We start from the raw sequence: 26,567 nt of genomic DNA on the forward strand, positions 1-26,567 counted from the left end.
GTATTAAACCTTAATTTTTTAAGTGAAGTAGATCACGCCAAGATAAGTAGGTAGGAATTTGTAGATAGTATATATTTAGGATTAACGAAAGGACATCACAAAGATCATGCATAAATACTTGAAAATTAGCATCAACAGAGTTAACAATTGTGGGCACACAGAATTAGCAAGAAGAAGGTGTAGATATGTCATACGAGTATATTTGTAACAATAGTCCAGTGGTTCGTGTACAGCGTTCTTTATAGAAGCATTAAAAGAATGAACACTAAGATGGTTGAATAGGCATAACTTATTACAGAGTAGTTCGATTCTATTATTTTATTCTGTTAAATGATTGGGATACATAGGCTGCTCCCAATGTTCTTTATTTACTTCTACAGGTTGTAGTAAAATCGCGAAACAGTTATTCCATTTTAAATTTTAAATGGATCATTAAAAAAATATTAGATGAAGACCTATTTAATGACTATATTGGAATTCTTCTGATTTGTTTAATATAGTAATATTAAAATGGACTGTAAAAACATATCTGACTAACAAATGAGTTATATTAACAGAATCTTCACGTAAAAAAATAATAATTAATATTCACACAACTTTTAAAGTATACTTTATAACCAATCAAAATAAAATTAAAAACGAATTCTTATCTTTGAAGTTATGCTTTGATTTCTAATTGAGCAGCATCCAAATGGATGCAGCATCTTAATTAGGCTTAAGATGCCTGCGAGAATGAAAGTGTTTAGTACCGTTCATATCTGCTTCCACCCTGCTCAGTTACCCCGTTGGGCCGCTATGCACGAACCTACCGGATTATAGTGCATTCCAAACAAAATTATTGTCACACAGTGCATGCTATATGTTATACACGCGAGCTTACGTGTGAGCGCGTCTCTCAGCGCGGTGGCAAGCGACGCGAGGGTATTCCTCAACGGCGCGTGGTATCGCTCGAGCATTCTCACATCTACCACAGACAACATAACATTATAGCACAGATAAAATAACATTATAGTATCTGTGTAATATAAATTTAAGGTTAGTTTCCAATAGCGCGACAAACGTAATGCCGCGGCCACGCGCTTGGTGAAACTCAACAAGCCGTCACGAAAAGCGTGTGGCAAGACTGAAGACTGGCAAGACAAGGTTTGTAAGCGCTTGTAGTCGTTCCAATGAGTGCCGGTTTTCTTAATAAAAGGGAATGAATGAAAAGAATTGGAAATGATTCTTTGAATGAGAAAAAATTTAATGAACTTTGGAATCTACTCAAAGTTGCAGTAAATCATTATAAAATATGTCATATTAATTAACTATGATATCATACACCATTCGACATCACTATTACTAGAATTATAATGCTTGTTTATTTCTAATTTAGGTTATGAATTTGTTTACAATGAAATATTAGAATAATGAAGTCGATATTACAAAATTTAATTTATATTAAATAATAATTATCTTGCTAGTCTAAAGCCAAACAATTATTATTTAGGTAATTATAGCTGTTGCACAGCTGTGTAATATACCTATTATCTTGTTCCCCAAATACATTATCTTGCTTTATTTGGACAATCACGTAAATTCACAATATACAGTAAATATGATTATAAATAATATTACGAATGAATAGTTTATATATAAATACATATTAGTAAATATACAAATGTGTGAGTTAATAATTGAGACTATATATTTTTCTATCGCAATCGTAAATCGCGTTGTCGGAACTCAACCTTAACTCATTGCCTTGATATACTTTACCAAAACACTGTCGATGATAACATAATGACATCGCTTATAGTTACAGAATATTATGCTACTTTTGCAAGTATAATTTACTGCAATCGGTGAGCCAGTGGGTCAGTTACAGCGGCCTTGGATGGCTGCGTTTAAAGTGAAAGGAAACGTAAAGACGACATGGTTATTGCACTTTTTATATATATAAATATAGTTCTTATAATCCCAGAGGAGGAGTGCAATCGAAATGTATTATTTTTACAAAAAAGTTAGGTAAGCAAAGGTAACAAAATATACGGTTTCATTCAGCTTACAGTTATCGATATTTTCGTTCTATATTTAAAAATCTAGAGTGGATGTTTTTATTTAAAAATAGTTTTTGTCTCCACTAGGCAAGTAATCACTACGTTTTTACTCGGGAAAGAATATTATTTTCTTAGAATAATTGTGTAATTATTTATTTTTATAACATTATTACTTATATTTACTTATAATATTACCGCTAACCGAATTAAAATAAAGCAATTTTGTTATATTTTTGTAAAATTTATATATCCTTTAACGATTTCATTGAATAAATTCTTATAACTTCATGTGTTATTATTACATATATAAAATAAAAAAACAAAAACAATAAAAACAGCAACTATAGAAAATTAAAAAATAAACACAAAGTATAGAGAAATTAAAGAGAGTATTAAAGTAGTGACTCACAGGCTGGGTGGTTGTAGAGTGGGGCCACGCTGGTACCTTCAAGCTGCCCGCCGGCCAGCTTTGCTGAAAGTGTCTCCAAGAATTCCCTCACGTTCCTCAGCTCCTGCCCCTCGCCTGGACTGTCTCGTCCTTCACATTCTTCATCTGAAAGAAAACCGGTGGAATTTTTTTATAACATAACCAATGCGACAAACACATCATACATGGAAATTACGCAATGAGCAGTTCGCATCGTCATATCTAATACGCACTGCCAAAGAGTTTTTTTCTTACGGATGACAATGTAATGGTGCACCCGCCTGCCATAACGGTTTACGCTGGCAGGGCACCAATGGAGGATAATAAGATGAGCATAAGGTCAGGTCAGTTGGCGAATCCTGGTAAATTCACTATGAATTTATCACGATGGTTTCCAGGAGGAACCGCGTGGAGGTCAACTTGATACGGTATATTGCTAGCAATGGGGTTGTTAGTCCACATTACTAACAATCCCCTTCCTCGCACTGAGTGAGTGGAACACTTCATAGCTTTCGTGTTCCCGGAGAAATAGAACCCGGATTCTTCAAGCCTACGGTGAATAAATTTCTTCTGGGTAAGCGCAATACATCATAGATCTCACCATCATTTCCCACTAGATGACATAAGATCAAGCGCAAACCCATCAATTAAAAACCATCGCCTCTTCGACATCCTGGAGATGTTAAAATCAATTTAAAAATAATAATCACTACTTCGAACATTCTAGAGACAAACGGAATGATGGATACATTTTTTAATTAACTCGAATAGCATTCAAGCTGACGGTAAGTGGGAGCTGTCTCCTATGTACACGAACAGCACTTCTGACATCACGATGGCGTGGCGATGGTGAAACCTCTAGATCACCGAGATCGTATATTAATAAGGTATTAGAGTATTTTGAAGAAAAGGACTCTATCGCAAATTAGTTAATAATATCAAGAAGGATTAGTAACCAACCTATCTGCTCCAATTTTTCAGTGCTGAGGGTCCACGGCATCAGGCTGACTGCTCGCTGAACTTGTCGCAGGAACCACGCGCCCGATTCGAACTTCTGCGGTCTGAAATGCATTTGAAAAAGTTTATAGCAATGTATTTTTTATACATAACTAAAAAAAATAGCATTCGTACTCCTTATCTATATAAATGAGCTCTACGGACCCTCCTGATACAGCCATTTTTGCGCTTAAAAGGAGGTTTCAACAACATATAGAAGTTAATAAAAATTGTTTTACCTAAATGAAGAATTTAGAATTTGAATAAACTATACTTGTGCGAAATTTCATACTCCACGGTCTGCGTAATTTTCGTAAAAGAGAGGTACAAAGTGTTCGCTTCATGTATAGATTATTTTTCGGACTACTCTAATACTGTTGGCTGCAGCAGGCAGCTTCTCCGGACGTTAGGAGGCGAATGCACATGGCACTTTAAACACGCGGAAGGACTTATGGAGCGGTTGAAGGCCATTCCCACCCGATGGACATAACTTTAGTCTAAGGGCCCGCTAGGGGTTTGCATCTCGGCTCAGGCCGTCGTAATTCCGATCCCCGTTTGAATTGGATGGGAGATCGATCGGAGGGGTGGACGGGGAATCGATCGAAGGGGGATATATAGATTACTGTACGTACGTGTGTGGTTGACAGATGCAGGGTACAATGCTACCGTGCTTATCACCGCCACAACATTGACACACGCCGTCGTCTGCGCCCGAAATGCATCGCCTCTGATGTTCACGATCGGATCTGGAAGCAAAAATGTCATTTTGTACAGAAAGTCTACAGAAAAGTATAGGGAGAAACAGGTATAACTTTATAACAGCCGAATATTGATGTTTTTTTCGGACTACTCTAATGTTTTTGGCAGTTGGCCTGTACAGCTTCACCGGCCGATAGGTGGCGATGGCACTCCAAACGCGCGGAAGGAATTAAGGATCGGCTGAAGGCCAACTGCTGCCTGACGGAAACGAGTTGAGTCTGAGGTAGAGGTTCGAACCTGGGCTTAGACCGCTGAATATTGATATCAAACAAAAAGTCTTAGGTGAATAAACGATTTTGAGTTTTAAGTTTGACCATCACAGGCATGAAACCTATGCTGCAGCAAAGAGGTAGAGGAATTAAATAAAAAACTTAATCCTAATTCAGTGTAATAGAGTTTCTTTTACTTTGTAAAAACTTTACTTTTTCTCTTCAGCAACAGCGTTTGTGAATTTAAGCATTATTAAGATCGATAATAAGATAATCATAATGATTTTTTACTGAGGACGCTTTGTAGAAACTAGTAGTGCATGGGTGCTTGTGTCAGCTTATTTTGTTTATTTTTAGTTTATAGTTTATTTTGTAAGATGTGTTTCCGTTTAAGGATGTATAGTGGTTCAAGAATGAACCATGCTTTTTTCATTAACTTTTTGCCACACACCACCACATTGTGGAATCACCTTCCAGCAATGGTATTTCCGAACCAATACGTTATTGAAACCTTCAAGAATAGAGCTTATTCCTTCTTAAAAGGCCGGCAACGTAATTGCAATTCCCCTGGTGTTGCGGGTGCTTATGGGCTGTTGTAATTACTTACCATCACTTGAGCCGCAAGCTCTTTTGTCCTCTATGCTATAGTAAGAAATCTTTTAAACATGTAGAAGCAAGATACTGTCGGAATTAGATGAGACAGTCACCAACGCAGTAGACTTTTTACAATACGATTACAAAGTCAAGTTCTCTCGTGATCTATTGTAATTTAATATCGCTCTGACACCAAAATCTCGTAGATAATAAGGTGCACGATAGAAGCGCAATCAGCTCCGTAATGAAAGATCATTAATTACACCGACTTAATTAAATTACACGCAATGTTAACAACGAAATTACGATTGTAATGATTCGTAATAGAGAATATTCCTGAAACTACTGATTGTAATCAGATAATAATAATATCTCAGGATAATTCACACAGCGCTATCTTAGTCTCAAGAACAGTAGAGATTGTGTTATGGGTACTAGACAACTGATATAAATACATAGATATTATTTTTTGGAAGTACATATATATTCTACTTAAAAAACACCCAATAATGTTTATTAATAAACTGTTGTATATTTACCAAATGTTTAATAAACGGTATATGCAGTGTAACCATTTAGCACACCGTCTTTCTTTTAATGGTCGCGGGTTCGATTCCTATGAAAACATGTTTATTTAGTATGATTGCATTGTTCTGGGTATTTTCTTTTTTTTTATACAAAATTAAACTTAAATTTTCCCATCATGTTTAGGTATCGTGAAGTGACGATTTTTACAATCTTAATGTTTTTTACGTCATAAGCATTTAGAACCTACGGAACACTAAAAAATAATATATTATATATAGTAGGTAGAGCTCCTACTTCCTAATTTCTACTGTGACCATGAATTTTTGTAGAAATAAACACGGAAATCAGGAACACGTGAAGGTCTTTTGAAATCGACAGCATACCTGAATTAATAATTAAACATTTTTTTTATAATCCATACATTTATAATCTAGCTGATCACCTGCATTACTTTTTCCCATTTATGCAACATTTCATCAGACGGTCTCGGTGGTCTAGCGGTCTAGCGCACCGCTTTACTTCCGAGGGTCGCTAGTTCAATTCTTCGCACGGTGCAAACACTTGTATTCATGAGTATGATTGCATTGTATTGGTCTGGGTTTTCTAAATATATTATGTATGGATTTTACAAAAATGTTTAAGTATGAATGCAAGTTTTCTAGTACAATGACAGCCTCGGTGGTCTAGTGGTTTAGCATACCGCTTTACTATCCGATGGTCGCGGGTTCGATTCCTCGCACGGGGTAAACATTTGTATTCATGAGTATGATTGTTTGTATCGCTCTGGGTGTTTTCTATGTATAATATATATTTATTTACAAAAAAAAATGTATCCATGTATTTATATCAGTTGTCTAGTACCCATAACACTGCACGCTCTGCTTAGGTTGGGACTAGATGGCGCTGTGTGATTTGTCCTGAAATATTATTATTATTACAATTATCTTGTTTGTGCTAGTAATAACACTACCACGCACAACGACATTGTGAAATTATCTTCCAGCAATGGTATTTCTGAACCGAAATATTATTGAAACCTTGAAGAAAAGAACTTATTCCTTTTTAAAAGGCCGACAACGCACTTGCAATTCCCCTGGTGTCGCGGGTGCTCATGGGCGGCGGTAATCACTTACCATCAGGTGAGCCGCATGCTCGTTTGTCCCTTGTGTTATAAAAAAAAAAAATAACACAAGCTCTGCTCAGCTTGGGACTAGATGGCGCTGTGTGAATTGTCAATGAGTACTGTTATTATTGTTTATCAATGCAACTCACCTATTGGTCGTATCGTGATTAGTACTTCTAGTTGCGTATCTCCTTTTCCTAAGTCCTATCTACATTTACACCAAAACTAGCTTTTGCCCGCGGCTTCGCTCGCGTTAATTTATCCCCTTAGAGGTGAAATTTAGCAAAATTTTTCTTAGAAAATACCTACGTCATAGCCGCTTTATGCATGCAAAGTCTCAGCCCGGTCGGTTGAAAATTGACAAAGATTCATACAAACTTTCATCCCCTATTTTATCCCCTTGGGGGTAGACTTATTCAAAATTCTTAGCGAATGCCTATGTCATAACATCTACCTGCATGCCAAATTTCAGCCCGATCCGTCCAGTGGTTTGGGCTGTGCGTTGATAGATCACTATGTCAGTCACCTTTGAGTTATATATATTTAGATCAAAATTCTGCGGCATAGTCTATTCAAACAGATTAATATTAAAAAACCTAAACTGCATAAATTCAATTCAAATTTTTATATATTGAAAATCTTCACAGACCAACAAGTAAGTATCGATATTTATCTATATTTTACCTGTATAATCATATGTGCAACGCAATCTCCCGAACCTGTCAGCGGGCGCGTAATTCTTGGCACACGTGTTGCTTAACTATATCGATACTGGTTATCGCTACAATTTATCTGCAAAAACCAGATTCCTCAACCTGTTGTGTTGCGAATTATGGAATTTATACGTTTATTTCTCTGATGTATATATAGTAAAGACATTGATTCAGCTATACAGCAGTACAGTATTCCTATTTACTGTATCTTATTTAATACTAGCTGTACCCGTGACTTCGACCGCGTGGAATTTAACTTTATATTTCTAAAATAACAGTAGTCTAAGTTGCTCCTTATTACATCAGCTTCCTGCCAATAAAAGTTCCGTCAAAATCGGTCCAGCCATTTCAGAGATTAGCAGGAACAAACAGACAGACAGACAAAAATTTAAAAAAATGTTATTTTGTTTTATGTACCGTATTTATATTCATATGCATTTAGTAAAAAACGATTATTTCAATATTATAAAGAGACACTACAATTTTATTTATATGTATAGATTACTATACAACTTTAGCTTTAGCTAAAACACGCGGTACTTACGTACGTTACTGGTAACGCTGAATGTGACTCCCACTCAGCATTTATACTGTAGTATAACTAAGTTATACTGGGCAGTTAGATACCACGTTTGCTCGAATTTTGAATAAAACAGCTATATATATCTATAATATAATAATTTTTAATATATATATATATTAAGAATGATTCGCTATTAATGTAATAAAATATATACAAAATAAAGTTATTGTTACTGGTCGACGGTACGACTGAAACGCACTGCCATAGTGGGGCTGCAGTAGGTACGCTGGATGTATTTGTGAGAAACACAATACCACAGCGCTGATTTTCAGTGAGGCCAGCACACACGAGACAGACAAACAGAATGTAAAGTATTTATCTGTCTATTTTATTTCACACATAATTGTATACCCCTCCGAATCGATATCTCATCCGATTCAAACGGGGATCGATATTACGACGAGGTATGAACGCCTAGCGGTGCCCTCAGACGTATCCGTCAAGCGGGAGATGGCCTTCAGCCGCTCCATAAGTCCTTCCGCGGGTTTGGAGTGCCATCTGCACTCGCCCCCTAACGTCCGGTGAAGCTGTAAAGGCCAGTTATGCAAAATATATGTGTGTGGAATTGTTCTCCTCTCAAAATCTCGAAAAAAAAAGTCCGCAATAACATGTTTATCGTTTTAGGTTAACTCACTCTAACATTTTTTTGTGATAACCAAGTTTCTTCTAAAATATTATTTGCACTATTCAAATTAAAATCAAAATTCAAAATTCATGTAGGTCTATTACAGACTCTTATGATATGTCAAATCTACCGTCAGTTCGGAATGATTTCGAGATGAGAAGAACTGAGAAAAACTCGTATTCCTTTTAAATAAATGTTGTACATGTTTACAATAATACAGATTCATTCAAATTCAAATTTGGGAGAATAGAGTGACCACCAGCATATGCTATTGCAAAACTAAAAAAATTTAATCAATGTACATAACCTATAACATTATAAATGCTCTAATATATATATAGTTATATTATTTTCCAAAATACTATTTACAAATTTAAATTATATTGCATCAACACTGCCACCTCGAGGGGTCATTTTAACATTTTATAAATTACGAATGCAAGCAAATATAAATTTTACTTGTAAATTTACAAGCTGCATGTTTAAATATTAACCTTATTATTACTAATAAATAAATATTACGAACTTATAAACGAATTAACTAAAAATGCTAATTGGTTAATTTATTATACATGCAGTCGAAGTGGGAGCGAGAGGTATACTAGCAAAATCTTCCTACAATATCATAAAAGTTCTTGGCCTGAAGAAGTGCAGTAAGGTCTGTAGAAGAACGTGTACCTAAAGCATTAGCAGGCTTCCACCAGATTTCTTTGGGCAGGGTGAGAAACACGAACGGTGAAGGTGAGTATTGACGTACGACGCAAGGAGTCTCTTAAACTTACACCAGGCTCCCAAATCATTAGAACCTCTTTGACTTACAGCTGGGTTCCAAAGGAACAAGCGGTTTCTCTCTCTGCCACATGAAGGGGTTCATCTCATGTTTTATTTCCTCAAGTATAAAGAAATATCGTAAATTGTTTGTTTAAAAAAATTTACAGATAATTCAGTCATTGGGAGAAAAAAATAATTAAGATATGAATAAATGATTTTTGAATTTGAATTTGAAACAAATCAACAGCGAAATTGAAGAAATAAATAATATACGAGTTTTTCTCGTCGATTTTTCTATAAAAATAGGGTGGTTCCCGATTGAAATTAACATCATTATGACATTGATTTGACATTGACAACCCCCACACCATGGCACGGGTCCCTCAATACATAGGTTACATATATATGCAAACAGAATGTTGATTAATGATTAATTTTCATTACACAATGTGTTTCCAACTACCTAATTCATTACATATTCTAATGAATTACGCAGTTTGTAACAAATAAACATGAGTACGTTCAATTGAAATGTAGCGCATGCAATTAAAAGGAAAAATAGTTATTTGGGTAATGTATATTTAATCAAATATATCACAATAAAATACTATTTCTTACATTATATGTGTTTGCTAATATGAACCGAGCATGAATATTAATAAAGCTAGAGATTTAAGTATTTGAAAAAAATAATAGCAAATAGTTATACGTATAAATAAAAATAAAAGTAATTAAATAAGAAAAGTGAAATAGAATATCAAGTGTTAACGGCCAGCATTTATGTAGTTGATACTGACTTATGACATACAGCTATGATTAGTGAGTTGCAGCGACAATTTTTATAATCTGTGGCGCCTTTCATTTTCGCGGGAAAATATAAACGCCGTCTTCACACTTGCGTCACATATAATAAATAATTTTTTATATGAATCTGTATAACTAAATTTTTTAACACAGAACATTTGCATGTAATTGTGTATGTTTCTTTTTGAACGTTTTGGTTTCAACAAGTGGAAACGCATCTCACTGAAAACAAAAGTAACCTTTTTAAATTTTTGTGATTGTTTCATAAATTAGTTTTTTGTTAAATTGGTTGACAGATTTGAATCAAATTTTGTATATCACACAGGTTAATTTAAAAATAAATTTACAAGGGCATTGTCAGACTTTTTTTTTAGTGAAAGATAACCTATATACTTTGCCGTAATACAATCAATCTTAGTGTTTTACATTACGATTTGTTCAGTATTGAAAAGATAATAGACAGACAGGCAGACAAATATACTATGGTATACATAGTAATATTATCTCTGGACGACTTACACAGCGCCATCTAGTCCCAAGCTAAACAGAATCTGTTATTTGTAAATACATACATATGATACCGACATAGAAAACACCCAGACTAATCGCCCAATCAGGGTTAAAAGGGATTGTCAGTAAGTCAGTAATGTGGACTGTTGACCCTAATGCTAACAATGTACCATGTCGGGTTGACCTCCACGCAGTTCCTCCTGGAAATCATCGTGATAAATTCCTGGTGAATTTGTCACAATGTAGTAACTGACCTGACCTCATACTCATCTTATCATTCTCCACTGGTGCCCCGCCAGCGTAAACCGTTAGCGGAGGTGCACCATTCCATTGTCATGCATAAAAAAAATAAGCACGATCATACTCATGAATTCAAATGTTTGTACCGTGCGCGGATCAAACTCACGATCCTCGGAAGGTAAAACGGTGTGTTAAACCTCTAGACCATCGAGGCCGTTATAATTTCATTTTCATTCCTAATTTTAAAACCATTATTATAAGTATCCTGCAGAGCTTAAGAATAGTGAAGTATAAGGCACCTTTTACACTATCAGAATAGTGTAAAGTGTGCCTTATATGAATAATGCATAATTAAAGTAATTACAATAGCAAACAGTTTATTTCAACAAACATATTTATTTAATCCTTTACGTAACTATCATTACCATATACATATACAATTGCCTGTTTTAAAATTATTTTAAAACATTGTAATATCACTTTCTAGGTTTAGTGGTACGAGTGGACTGCTTGAAACAGCGTGTCGCGGGTTCGATTTTATAACAAGAAAATATACATATATTGAATTAATGTAAAGTATCGTTAAAACATCGTTAATATAAATCAGTTCTATGCCCAGCAGTGGACTCAAGTGTGATGATGATGATTAATGGCACAAATATCTCATAAATTGTAAAACTGATCGCAATTATTATGACAGCGAAATGTTGAGTATTTTTTTTTTACATAAACGATCGACTTTCAAGTTCTTAATAAACATACATAAACTATTTGAAAAGTATCACATTCGGTTGTGTATTGAAAAGAAGTGCTGAGTTTCTTGTCAGTTCTTCTCATCTCGAAATCATTCGGAACTGACGGTAGATTTGATATATCATAAGAGTCTGTAATAGACCTACATGAATATGGATATTTTGAATTTGGATTTGAATTGCTAAAGATTATCGCGTAGTAAAATAAAAACTTATTAACTAAAATGGAAACTGTTTCATTTTTGAAATCTGTTGATCAATATAATTCTATTGTAAACAATTGAAAATAAGTCAGACGAACCAATATTAAACAATATAGCTTATATGCATTTCGAATAGTACTAAAAATAATCTATGTACATATAGTTGATACATATATCAAAATGTTTAATTAATGATACATTATAGCTAACATTCACTATCATTCGATCATCCACTTCACAAACACTTATCACCAATATCATCACATCACTGTCACTTATCACATCACTCCTCATCAGGGTCGAACCACATAGAGGTCACACTCGATCCGCCCTGCTCCCTCGCCTGCTCCTCCGTGATGATCCTCAGAACGACCACTTCCATCATGCACAATGCGAACAATATCAGGAATATCACAAAATTCGATCCCTGATGATGGAACTGGAACGAGCTGGCTGTAGGCCCCGGTGGCGGCCAGGCTGCCACACCAGACGCGGCTAAACTCGTCATGACCGTTGATCATAAAACTTCGAAATCCATAATCGATTAATCGATTTAATCACATCACTATATCGAATCGATTCTGATATCGAACGTGTTCCACAGTTGGACGCTATGACAGTAATGTTATAGCAGTGGCCCGGCGGCGGTGCACTGCTTGCTGCAATCTGCGACTTATGAAATATAATTCGTTTGAGTTAGAATCCACTCGTTGGGAAATGCTCGCAATGCGGGTGAACGCAACTGTTTTAGGGTCAAGGTGGCGCGATGGCGGTGCTTTGGTCCAGTATGTGTCGACCTTTATGTTTACATTTTGGGCGTGATGTGATGTCAGGCATGGCTTTATAAATAGTGATGTACCGTAGTTGACATTATCTATATACTCGTACTAACTAACCCGCGCAGCTTCGTCTTTCGTCGTCTTCGTCACACTAATTTGACATTTCGCCCAATTTACATACATATCGTTTTGAGTTATAACCTATGTATTATTCGGATGTATAAGCTATATTACTGTAAAGTTTCATCAAAAACCGTTAAGTAGGTTTTGTGTGAAAGAGTAAGAAATATCCATCCTTTCTCACAACTTTCGCGTTTATAATATTATTAAGATTAATACGCGAAGGAAATTTTATTGTGCATCTTTTTACGAAAACTGCGTGGACGGAGGTGTATGAAATATCGCACATTTATAGTTTATATAGGAAAGGAGTGCAGAATGCTAATATTTTTTAAAAGTATGTGTTAAAAATATAGTAAATCAATAAAATATATATTCTTTTATTTATTGCCTGTGCGACAGCCAGTACCAGTGATTATAGAGTATAGTCTTGTCAATAGAACCATTATAATATTCTAAATTAGAATTTAAATGGAATATATTCTAATTTCGACCACTATATAATTATAGTATTATATAGCATATTTCTAACACTTTTAAAAGCACTTTTTTTATACAAATTAATCATTTCTATTAACTGGGCAACAGTATTTATAATTGAAACATATTTCAAACTACTACACTAACGAATAAAAATATCATACGTTTCTATGCATCAGTTATTATTCCTAGAATGCATGTATTTAAAACATTCTATTACTTTCATGAATATTTGCATTGCAAATAAAGAAATTATAAAATTTCTCGGTTTTGCATTAAAACTATTTACTCACAACCTTATTTAAATAAAACATAAAATGATACTTAAAAAAACATGTTGCAGAGTGACACAAATATGACAGTACTTAAATGAATAGAGAGAAATCCAGGCAGTGCCACTTGAAACAAATTATTTCTTAAATAAAACTGTATCAAATTTAGCAAGGAATTGATTGTACATATTAATTAGAAGCTCATATTGTCACTTACAACTTCAGATAATAAAATATGATGTAATTAGAATAAAATAAGACTACAGAAAACATGTTGCAGCAGTTTTCTTAGTGCATATGACATTTCAAAACTGCAGCTGGTTAGATAGATTCATGTTGAGGTTCGGCAAGCGAAAGAAGAGGTATTTCAAATAGCTGCAGTGCTGACTGCTCGAACGGGAATGTGTTGTTTATTTGTTTATAGAAGGAACGTATCATAGATAATATATATAGTATTTTGTCTATCGAAATGTTTATTTACATCGCTTACAAAGACTCTCCGGAGCTATCTTCGTTTCGTCGAACATCCACAGACGCTGATCTTTCCGTCGAAAAAACTCTGTTAGTGAACCCCAACTGTCCAGTCAGAATTATGTTAGAATATATTAGGAAGAAATGTAAATTGGGAATATACACAAATTTTGATCTTTGCGATGAAAGTGGTGGGCTAATGGGCTTGTTCAATTTACCTTCATATGCATACGCCACTGATCAATTTGCACATAAAAAGACGTATTATGTTATTGTCATAAAACAGGTATTTCCAATAATTATTATTAATAACTCTGTAGTTTAGAGATTAAGAACATTGACATACTTTCTGGGCATGAGTTCTAACCCGTACAGTCAAATGTATGCAATTACGGGGATGCAAAAAGAAGGGTTTTGATTCAAATCGGAATTTCAGATCATTGACTAACTTCTGAATTAGTTATTATAATTTCTTGTGTTAATACTTATTTATTTGTACAATTCAATATTGTAGTCATTCATTTACATTTTCGTTTTGATATTATTTGTGTATCAAAGATTTTCTGAACAAGAATGCTAGTACAAGTGTCCTTATAGAGTTTTTTTTTCCGAGTCAATGGTAAACCTAAACATGTTTAGATGAGAGAACTTAGCAACTTCAATAGCAGAATCGGTCGCTTTAATCAGCTCTTCTTTCTTGCATGATGCTGGAGATAAAGGGCACGACAGGAGATGGGCTATGGTTTGGGATAGTGCCCCGTAGTCGTAAATCAACTTGGCAGTGTTACCCAATTTCAGCAGGTTGAACCTGCAGCGACCTATTATAGAATTGTTTATTTTTAAAACATATTCCGCTTTATAGGAAAATGAGAAACGGGTATCTGTGTTACCACAACTGAATCGAGAGAACCGAATTTATTTGGAATTAAAGGCGAGGGTAAAGCGTTTCCTGCTCACTGGTAACGTCAGCCCTCAGACAACCTCACCAGCCAAGGTGACCCCTCCACCACCCAACAAGGTTACAGGAAAGAAGAAATAGATTTCTATAGTTTTATTGGTGATTTTAATTTACATAAATACTCGTATTTGATGTAACAATTTGTTTTTTATTGTGATGTGATTTGGACTATTATAATTAATACTAATAATTACTAATTATATTTATATATACTTTTATTGTATTACATATGAATTTGATTGGTTGTAAGGGTAGAGGAAGGGCGAAAAAGAGATGGATGGACTATGTGAAAGATATGGTAAGAAATAACGAGATGACTGCGAACAAAGATTAATGGAAAAGAAAGACATATTACGCCAACCTTAAAAAATGGGATAAGGAAGAAGCTGATGATGATCTGGGCTATTACTCGGCGCTAAAAGACCTCTAGCACTGTGACCTGCATAGATCTATTGTGGTAGCCCTTTTTCAGAGTTGGCAGCCTAGGCCCGTCAGGTACAAGAATTGAAGGATATACCTAGGAGCGACGGTTTTTATCTCCACATGATAGAATGTGTACTTTCCAAAGGAGATATTTCGTTTATGCATGTGAGTGAGCTGCAATCACATGGAAGAATTTTATTTACTTAAATTATTGTAATTAGTTGTGCCTAAAATCTGGAGTCCTGGGCATTGGTTTTATAAATATTAGAATTTGCATTTTTTAATCTATATAATGCATATCATCTGTTGGAAATTATTTAATTATTTGCGTAGTTTAGAATTCACATTCTTAAGATAATATTGAAATTGTTTGAATTCAACAGATTTTATATAATAGCCATTGAGTTTGCTGCGTTATTAAAAATACATAATGTGATGTTTTCTATTAAGATAATATTTATTGCCCCTCTCCCAACTGGCGTGTATTATCCGAAGTTTCACTCTACGCCTAATCAATCGATATTATATTTACTGTAGAAATGTAGAAAATTGCTATTAAAGAAATCTCAGGCGTACCATATGTAGGACTCCAGTAACTTAATAAGCTCCACTCTATGGCATGTTAACCAACATCAAAATTAGCAATAAAATAAAAAAATTCTCAATACAGGCTTGATTAAATTAAACTTTATTTGCATAAGCAGTTGTTACAATTTTAATTTACTAATTTAATTTGTGTAAAGACATGCATTTTTTTCATTTTTTATGTACTAATAATATTATAAATATTTATACATTTATATATATTCAATTTATTACTCTAATCTATACTGACAAGATAAAGAGTAATTTGGATTTTCGGGGTAATACATGGTAGCATTTATGTAATATTATCTGTGGTACTACTGAACCGATTTTGAATTTTTTTTAGTGTTGATAGCCCATTTAACAAGCAAAACTAAACTATATGATATCACGCTGCGACAAATAGGAGTGGAGCTGCATAGAAAAATATCGCTATAACGGGGAAAAAGTGATTGCAGACGAAGTTACGCGGATAACTAGTACACAAAAAGAGAACGAAAATGTACAGTTACGGATAACCGTATATATACGAATATATTATAAAAATATATTCATATTTTTTATTTTATATAATAACTATTATAAATGTATAATGTAACGTGAGGATAAACCTATAAAGGTATAATATTAATGTTTTTTTACAACGCATGACCGGACGAACGGTGCGGTAGCCCGCGCCGGAAGTACGACATCGCTATGTGAATAGTAAATTATAGTTTATAAATTCATGTATGAACTTTTGATACGAAATTAGATGTAGGATCATTGGCTGAGGATACTGAGTCATTAGTTGAGCCGCGTGACTTATTTCGTTAAAGATTTAACTTTACTATGAAAGTTTTTCGTATAAGGACATGGTAATCACGTTTTTTTTTAATTAAAAAAATTAAAAACTAAAGGGATAACTCCTTTTCTTATACTATCCTTTATTTCCTTTATTTCCTTTAACCCTTCAGCCAGGGGGAATTGGATTGTTAGTAATTTGGACTAACGAACTAGCCTATCGTAACAAATACACCAAGAATTTATCACGATGGTTTCCAGGGGGAACCGTGTGGAGGTCAACCTGACCATCATTGGTAGTAATAAGATCATCAGTTCACATTACTAACAATCCCCAGAAAAACATATTTTTTATGGATGGTAATAACCTATATAAAAATACATTGTAAATAAACTGGTTTTAAAAAAAAAAGTAATTCAATTGAGTTTCTTGCCAGTTCTTCTCAATTGGATCTATATTCGGTATATACATCCAATTGAGAAGAAATGGACGGTAGGGAAAAAATAAAATTATAATGTAAAAATTTGACGTTCATAAGCGGCTAAAATGTCCTACATGAATAAATGATTTTTGAATTTTGAATTTGAATGGAATGCACCCGCCTGCGCTAAAGATTTATGCTGACCACTGGAGGATGATAAGATGAGCATGCGGTCAGGTCAGTTAGCCCATCGTGACAAATTCAGTAAGAATTTATTACGATGGTTTCCAGGGAGAACCGTGTGGAGGTCAACCTGACCATTATTACTAGCAATAATGATCTTATTGCTAGTAATAATCGTCAGGGTCAATCCACAATACTAACAATCCTCCTGTACCCCCAGAAAAACATATTTTTTTTTTGTAGATGATAATGTAATGGTGCACCCGCCTGCGCTAACGGTTTACGCTGGCGGGGCACCAGTGGAGGATGATAAGATGAGCATGACGTCAGGTCAGTTAGCCCATCGTGACAAATTCACCAGGAATTTAACACGATGGTTTCCAGAGGGAACCGCGTGGCAGTCGACCTGACATGGTACATTGCTAGCAATGGGGTTATCAATCCCCATTACTGACAATCTCCTTCCCCCCTAGAAAAACATATTACACTGACCCCAAATAAATGGGATAAGGAAGAAGCAGATGCTGATATCTACGCAGATGACTTTTTATAAAGTCGTACCTCGGTTAAAAGATTTTTTGTATTATTTGCTAATTTTCGTCGCGTTCAGTGAACGCGGTTACATCAAGTGATGTTACTGAATTGTTTCAATTACAGAGGTCGTTGCCCGGCAATGAGACACTTTATTGAAACTGAAAATTAAATGAGTAACTGATAGAAATTGAATTAGATATATTTTTTATACAAACAACCATAATATAAGCACTATAAATAGAAATAATCCTAATATAAGTACTAGAACATATACTTCAGCGCGGCTCATTGATGTTACTTGTGACCCGAGAGCTGGTAGCTATTTTGGCCAAAGGCTAAGTATGGCCATTCAAAGAGGCAACGCTGCCAGTATCTTGGGTACGCTGCCTCGATGTGCCGCGTTGGATTACAATGATTGTTTTTTGTAATTGTTTATATAGAAAATTGATATTGAGGAATTATGTATATTTGTATGACATTTATAATAAAAACTTCCCATTAAATAAAAAAAAAAAAAGTACTAGATATAAAAATATTTTTTATTTAAATAAACTAAATATATTCGACGGCCTCGGCGGTCTAGCGGTTTAACACATCGCTTAACTTCCGATATTCGTAGGTTCGATACCTGGCACGGTGCATTTGTATTCATGAGAGAATAGGTAGTGTAACCATTGGTCTCCTGTATTCAAAATATATTTAAATAACCCTTCAACTAAAGGGGCAACCGTATTTATTAACCATAATTTAGATATTATTAGCTGATCGTAACCGTTGTTTTGCGATTTAAATTAAAACCGCTATTCAAAAATAGGGGTTGATGGTAGAAGGGTATTTATGGTTGAATGTATTTTTTTATACCGAAAAAATAAAATTTTGTCCAAAAAATAAAAAATAAATGTTAGAGGTGGACAACCCTTATTACTTGGGCCTATAAAAATTTATAGGAGCTAATTCTCAGACCTACTGAATATGCATATAAAATTTCATAAAAATCGGCTAAACCGTTTCGGAGGAGTATAGTAACCACAGATAACATAATAAAATTCTCGTGTCACATGTTAGTTACTATAACCAGTGGCAATCCGTGAGGAAGTAGCCATTATTATTGCTAAAAGTTGCATATAGATGGCGTGATTGGTATCGATGGAATTCTTCATAGTTTTGCAAACGTTTTAAAAAACAAAACTGTGTTTACAAAAATGTTTAATCAATTTTTAAAAAGTTATATATACATGTTAAAATGAAATAATGCGTTTAGAAAAGTAATTTTCATATATTTACTCATTTTGTTATTTTCCAGTACTTAATTAATTTAATCAGTGCTAATACGGGGCTCAATGTTTTCAAAATGCTTTCATAGATGGCATTGTTGTCATTTGTATCGGCCTAATTAAATGTCTTTTTTATATTTTCCAATAATAAGCACTTAATATCTTATTATTGTAAATTAAACATATAAAAATTTTTTAAGTAAATTAAAAATAGCCGAACAAGCAAGTAATACTATTTCCAATAATACTTATGTATGAAGTGTTGTCATATTAAAAATAAATACATGTATTATCGATTTTTTTGAATAATCGATAACAGGATTTTATTACAGCGCATTATTCGATGATGCTTTTAATGAGTCGTTGTGAACAGTAAATTTTCATTATTTTGTATTATAGCAGTGTTCCGTTTCAAAGAACGGAATATAGTAGTACATTATTAGTGTCGTTGGTTATTTACATTTGTACTGAAAAATCGATTACATAATAATTTAAAATATCGAGTACGAATCGTAGTTGTCTTCGAATACTGGCAACTGGTAAGATTAAAATAGTATTTAAAAAAAAGAGAGATATCGACCCTAACTCGAATACCATAAAGTTGATTTTCCTTTCTCATTAATATCATAGCAGTTTGTTTTTAACATGCGTATGACTCTGTGGTATAATGTTTAACGTGTATTGTTATTGTACGGTGCATACATTTCAAAAATTATATTTTAATGTAGGTACATACATTTCTTTCATACATTTCATACATGTCAAAAATTATCTTTTAATGTAGGTACATACATTTCTTTCATACAATTCATACATGTCAAAAATTATCTTTTAATGTAGGTACATACATTTCATTCATACATCTTATACATTTCAAAAATTTTATTTTAATGTAGGTACATACATTTCTTTCATACATCTCATACATTTCAAAAATTTTATTTTAAAGTAGGTACATACATTTCATAGATTTCAAAAATGAACTTTTTATGTAGGTACATACATTTCTTTCATACATCTCATACATTTAAAAAATTATATTTTAATTTAGGTTCATACATTTCTTTCATACATTTCATACATGTCAAAAATTATCTTTTAATGTAGGTACATACATTTCTTTCATACATTTCATACAGGTCAAAAATTATCTTTTAATGTAGGTACATACATTTCTTTCATACATCAAAGATATTATTATTGTAGATATCGAAAGTTATGTATACAAGTAATTCTGAATATTATCAAGTTCAAAATAAGCACACATTACTGGCTTAGATAATAGAGTAATATTACTTGTAATAAAAAATTTGTGACACCCATATGTATACATATTACATAGTAAGTACTTACGTCCGTGCCGTGAGACTCATCTAAGCGTACAGCGCATGCGCGTCGTGCGGTAACCGCACCGACCGACCAATAGGAGCGCGCCTCTCGCGCATCCAGAAAGTTCGCGACTAATGGACGGTATAGTAGTAAAGCAATGAGTGTTCCAGTGACATCATTATAATATTTTCTCGTTAAGTTTTATTGTAATATACATAATTTCGTACTAAGTAACGTGTTCCCCCGTTACACATTTCTATAATAGTAATGAAAAACCTAGATCGACCCTGTTCACTTCATCTAGGATTGAAGTTTTAAGCTATTTAGCTTAATTAATATTCCTTCTTTTGAAACCGAATTTCATTTCATTATAGATATAAATTAACTGACCCGGCAAACCTTGTTTTGCTTTATAAATTAACTAGCTGTACCCGCGACTTCGTCCGTGTGGAATAGTGACCTTTATCAAATAAATAATAAATATTTAATGTAACTCGAAAAATCCAAAGACAAAAGTTTCATCGTACTAGTTTTGAAAATGACGAATTTTTTCATCATCTTCAACTTTCATCTTATATTTCATTTCACCCTCTTAAGGATAACATTTTACATACTTAGAATGTCATATTTATTTATATTTAGTCAGCAGCCTAAAAAATATTTTTAATTAAATTATAAGATTATAAATTAAAGCTTTAGCTTACAAGATCTGACTTTAAAAATGACGATATTTTCATATAGCCTTTCATTTCCCCTTTCAACCCTTTTTCGCATTAAAAAGTAGCCTTTCTCTCGGTCTACATTAACTGTGTACCAAATTTCAATTAAATAAGTTCAGTAGTTTTGGCGTGAAAGCGAGACAAACAGACAGACTGAGTTACTTTAGCATTTATAATATTTGTAAGAATATCGCTATTAAAAATAGTGGTTGGTGAAAGACGGGCCAAAAAGGCGTGTATGTAACATTATAAATAAATAAAAAATTGTCCATAATACAAAAAAAAAATTCAGGGTAGGCCACCCCTATGACTTAGGGGTATAAAAAATAGATAACAACCCTACCTCAGACCTAGCAAGTATACATATCAAATTTCATCAAAATGTGGGAGAAATATGGCAACTAACACTGTGATACGAAGTTTATATATAAGATATAGGGGAATTCTCATTAGGGAAAAGAGGGGTACATCGTAGAATACATGAGGTATATACCAGTAAATTCATTGTAGCTAAAACCAGTCTCTTACACATAACGATTGAAATAAAAAATCATATAGCCCGATTTTGATACGTACGAGTATAAACGTATCAAAATCGGGCTATACGTATAGCGCAGACGCGTTACAACATATCTTCGTCGAGAGAAAAAAATAGGCGTGGAATGTAGAATAAACTATAACATAATATATACATTGGCACATAAGCCATATCTGCAGGGTGTCGGCTAACGATATTATACCTACACATTTACATTGAATCTTGAATCGTCCCTAATGAGGTACACGATACAGTTACCTACATATTGTACCTACATATTGTACCTTGTATATACCTATCTTTGCAAAACAGATGTCATGTAGACTGAATTGACTGCCATCTATTTTCGTGCTTTGTTACTAAGCACCCACTAGTAATCCGAACTGCTTTAGATCTAGCGACATCTAGCGGCTACGGCGGCGAAATAAAATAGCCCGAAGAATAGCCCGAGTTAGGAAGGAACCATTTTCTTGTATGGGATGGGGTATCTGTATGTAATATTATGTTATCTGTGCTATAACTAACATGTGACACGAGAATTTTATATAAAAGATAACACATCTTTTATATAAAATTCTCGTGTCAAAGATGTGTTGCACCGATGTAGGTAGCAAAGTTTGCGGAATAAACGCTCAATCATATTTTAATATTATAAATGCGAAAGTTTGTGAGTATGGATGGGTGTATGTTACTCTTTCACACAAACTTTACAGTGATGTAGCTTAGGCATCAGAATAACACATAGCCTATATTGTATATTGAAATTTAACACGAGAGAAACCGCGGGCAGATCTAGTAATATAAATGCGAAAGTTTGTGAGTATGGATGGATGTTTGTTACTCTTCAACGCAAAAACTACTGAACGGATTTTGTCAAAACTTTATAGTGATATAGCTTATACATCAGAATAACATATAGGCTAATTTTATATTGAAATTTAACACGAGAGAAACCGCGGGCAAATCTAGTAATATTATAAACGCGATAATTTGTAAGTATGGATGTTTGTTACTTTTTCATGCAAAAACTACTAAGCGGATTTTGTTGAAACTTTACAGTATAACATACAATATAGGCTATAAATTTCACGCGCGTGAATCCGCGGGCACAGTTAATGTTTTATAAGAATAAAAAAAACCATATCAAAATATTTAACGATGCATTTTAATTCGGCACAACGTTACAAAGGTCTATTGCTGCCAGCGGAGCGTATCCGCGCTGAGCCCGCTACCCAGTCGGAAGCAACCAGCCAATTTAAGGATACCCTGATCGAACTAGGAATGCCATAATTAGCCACTGACATCGTGATTTGAACGGTTAAAATAGCGGCAATGATCGATTTCCAGTTATGTATTGTATCAAATGAAGCACTGTGTCAATTTATAGGTTCACTAGCTGTCGACGAAGTCGCGGGGACTTCGTCCGCGTAAATAATGAAAAAATATGTAATGACCATCTAGTACCAAACTAGGTACAGTATAATGGGTACTAGACAACAGATGTAGATACTTAAATACATACGTAATATACATATAAAATACCCAGACCGACACAATCATACTTATGAATATAAATATTTGCACCGTCGAAGGAATTGAACCCGCGACTATTGGATCTAAAGCGGTGGCTAAGTGTGTTTATTACCATAAATGTAAAATAAAAAACGTACACAAAAATTGATACAGGAAAACAAATTTCCTATATCAATTTTTATGTACGTTTTTTATAGTTATTCAGTAGTCCAGTTCGACTAGATATTTTATTTGAGAAGTAACTAGAAAAAAAGCCTATTATAGGATAGATGAATTTATAGATGATAGCAATATATAGCAAGTATAAGTTTATTTGCGGACAACATTATAATTTGTTTTTCATACTGCTTTCTTAATATATGATAGCGTAGCGGCTTTTGTGATTGATTGCGAATACGCATGCTGTGACGTGGTCAGTGGAATGAGTAGTCATCCCTAAAATATCGTCGAGCGCAGTGATGGCTGGCTCATCTGTCATACTCGTGAACGAGTGTTTAAAAGAGCAACACACAAGTTTCTTGCTTATTCTTCTTGTGATGAGACAGCTTTCCGAATAAGCGGTAGATTTAAAAAAATGTTGACTATTCAAAAGTGCTTAAATAAAGTTTATTTGAATAAATGATTTTCTATTCTATTTTATTCTTACTAATCTGAAAATCTACACAATAAAAGCCAAGTAAAGAAGTTTAATCGTTCTAGCTTCAAATATGACGAATTTCCACAAAAACTTTCATCCCCTATTTCACTCCCCCCTACCCCCTCAAGGATGATTTTTACATACAACCTTGCATCTACCCTTTCAACCCCTTACAACACCTTTTGGCATTCAAAAGTAGGCTATGTACTTTCTCAGGGTCTAAATGAACTGTGTACCAAATTTTATTTAAATCGGTTCAGTAGTTTTAAGGTGAAAGCCAGACAGACAGACAGAGTTACTTTCGCAATTATAATATTAGTAAGGATAGTCTTCCAGCCACCAGACCCGGCTTTGAATGGATGTATATGTATTATACATATAAACCTTCCTCTTGAATAACTCTATCTATTAAGTACTAAAATTTGACAGGGGAGTCGATTTCATCATTAAGTACATAGTATAAAACAAAGTCGCTATCGCTGTCTGTCTGTCCAAAGCGAGACAGACAGACAGTTGCATTCGAATTCATAATATTATATTAGTAATAATATATATCATCTTATGGACCTAATATTTATAAATCGTTTAAATATGAAAATAATTATAGTAATCATTACATAGTATAAAACAGAGTCTCTGTCGTTGTCTGTTTGTCCCTATGTATGCTTAAATCTTTAAAACTACGCAACGGATTTTTAATAAAGTGATTCAAGAGGAAGGTTTATATATATAATACATGTACAACCGTACGAAGCCAGGGTGGGTAGATAGTTTTAATAAAGATAGGGGACTCAAAACTACGGCAACTCATCTTAGTATTATTATAAACACGAAAGTTGGATGGACGAATTTGTTATTCTCCATGCAAAAACAGCTGAATGGATTTTGGTGAAACTTTACAGTAATATAGCTTATACATCAGAATAACATATAGGCTATAATTTAAAAGAGTGTCGTGTAAATTGGGTGAAATATAATGATAAATGTCATGAAAGCGTGATGCAGACGAAGTCGTGCGGGCCAGTTAGTTTATTATATTTAAACAATGGCCGTTGTTAGGACGCTATTATTGTAATTTCTTTAATGGTTACTCAACTGATTGGTATCCTCTGTTTGAACAGGAAATTTGACAATTGTATTATTACAATAAGTTTTTTATTGCTTCATTTGCAGGCATTAAGGTATATAATATTATTTTAGTATATTTTGATAAAATCGCAAAGACGTTAAATATAACCTCAACACAACGATACGGACAACAACGGGCCACTGTCCCTTAAACAAACACCTGTACACAATAGGTGCTGACAGTTCCCTTTGTCGGGACTGCTTTGAAGCCGAAGAAAAGGCTCCTCACGTAATCCTGGAGTGCGTATCAGTGGCCACACAACGATAACAAATCCTCGGAACGGTGTGGTCACTCTGTGAAGACTGTGGAGTGTGGAGACTTCTGCGCTTTTGGGAGGAGCTTGGCTACTCTAGTAGTTTCGGCTCTACACGCACAACGGCCCAGATGAGAGGCTGTTTGTGGAAAATGGAGTCCAATTTACATTATCATTTATTGCATTACATATCCTTCGCATTAAAACTCCTTCACTGGGTACAAGGATCATCTCCTTAATATAGTAAAAATACTCAACTATGTATAAGGCACGTTCATCAGATTTTTGTTGGTCTTATTATACAAAGCCGACTTCTCTCAAAATCAGCGTACTAAAACAGAAGAGGAGACTCTATTGTTATTTAAATATTTTCGAGTAGTCCCTGTTGTAATCCATCATTTTTTATTTCCATGGAATTGCTTAGACTTGGAACCGTCATCTCTATTAACTATGCATATATGTTATGTACTACTAACGCAATTTTTTTCAGATTCTCCATTCTATACCACCTACTAACGAAGACGGTAGCACATCACTTATAAACCCCTGTAGATCGGTTTTAGCAATCGTCTGCTTCGATCAACCAAACATGTCTTTGTTTATAAAACCCCTGTAAATCGGTTTTAGTAATCGTCTGCTTTGATCACCTTATCTTGTGATATTGTAAAGGAACAGTAGCAGTATCATATCACTCATAAAACCCCTGTAAATCGGTTTTAGTAATCGTCTGCTTCGATCAACTTATCATGTTTTATTGTAAGGGAACAGTAGCAGTATCATATCACTCATAAAACCCCTGTAGATCGGTTTTAGCAATCGTCTGCTTCGATCAACCAAACATGTCCTTGTTTATAAAACCCCTGTAGATCGTTTTTAGTAATCGTCTGCTTCGATCAACTTATCATGTTTTATTGTAAGGAAACAGTAGCAGTATCATATCACTCATAAAACCCCTGTAGATCGGTTTTAGTAATCGTCTGCTTTGATCAACTTATCATGTGTTATTGTAAGGGAACAGTAGCAGTATCATATCACTCATAAAACCCCTGTAGATCGGTTTTAGTAATCATCTGCTTCGATCAACTTATCATGTTTTATTAACAGTAGCAGTATCATATCACCCATAAAACCCCTGTAGATCGGTTTTAGCAATCGTCTGCTTCGATCAACCAAACATGTCTTTGTTTATAAAACCCCTGTAAATCGGTTTTAGTAATCGTCTGCTTTGATCACCTTATCTTGTGATATTGTAAAGGAACAGTAGCAGTA

At 34.1% G+C, this 26,567-nt stretch overlaps 2 protein-coding genes across 2 annotated transcripts in view; one reads left to right on the forward strand and one right to left on the reverse strand.

The window, feature by feature from the left end:
- Positions 1-773: 773 nt before the first annotated feature.
- Positions 774-26,567, reverse strand: part of LOC131851830 (uncharacterized) — a 31,597-nt gene continuing 5,803 nt past the window's right edge. The window contains exons 2-5 of the mRNA XM_059202394.1: positions 4,095-4,208; positions 3,427-3,527; positions 2,449-2,592; positions 774-964 (exon numbers count right to left, since the gene is read on the reverse strand). Coding sequence (XP_059058377.1) covers positions 774-964; positions 2,449-2,592; positions 3,427-3,527; positions 4,095-4,208 — 550 coding nt within the window. The remainder of the gene's footprint in view (positions 965-2,448; positions 2,593-3,426; positions 3,528-4,094; positions 4,209-26,567) is intronic.
- Positions 13,626-15,119, forward strand: LOC131851875 (uncharacterized). Its single transcript, XM_059202437.1, has 2 exons — positions 13,626-14,284; positions 14,861-15,119. The coding sequence occupies exons 1-2, from the start codon at positions 13,997-13,999 to the stop codon at positions 15,035-15,037; spliced, it is 465 nt and encodes a 154-aa protein (XP_059058420.1). The 5' UTR covers positions 13,626-13,996; the 3' UTR covers positions 15,038-15,119.

Source organism: Achroia grisella, unplaced genomic scaffold (assembly GCF_030625045.1).
Source record: "Achroia grisella isolate CSIRO2021 unplaced genomic scaffold, CSIRO_AGI_Agris_v1 utg808, whole genome shotgun sequence".
In the NCBI taxonomy this organism is placed as follows: Eukaryota; Metazoa; Arthropoda; class Insecta; order Lepidoptera; family Pyralidae; genus Achroia; species Achroia grisella.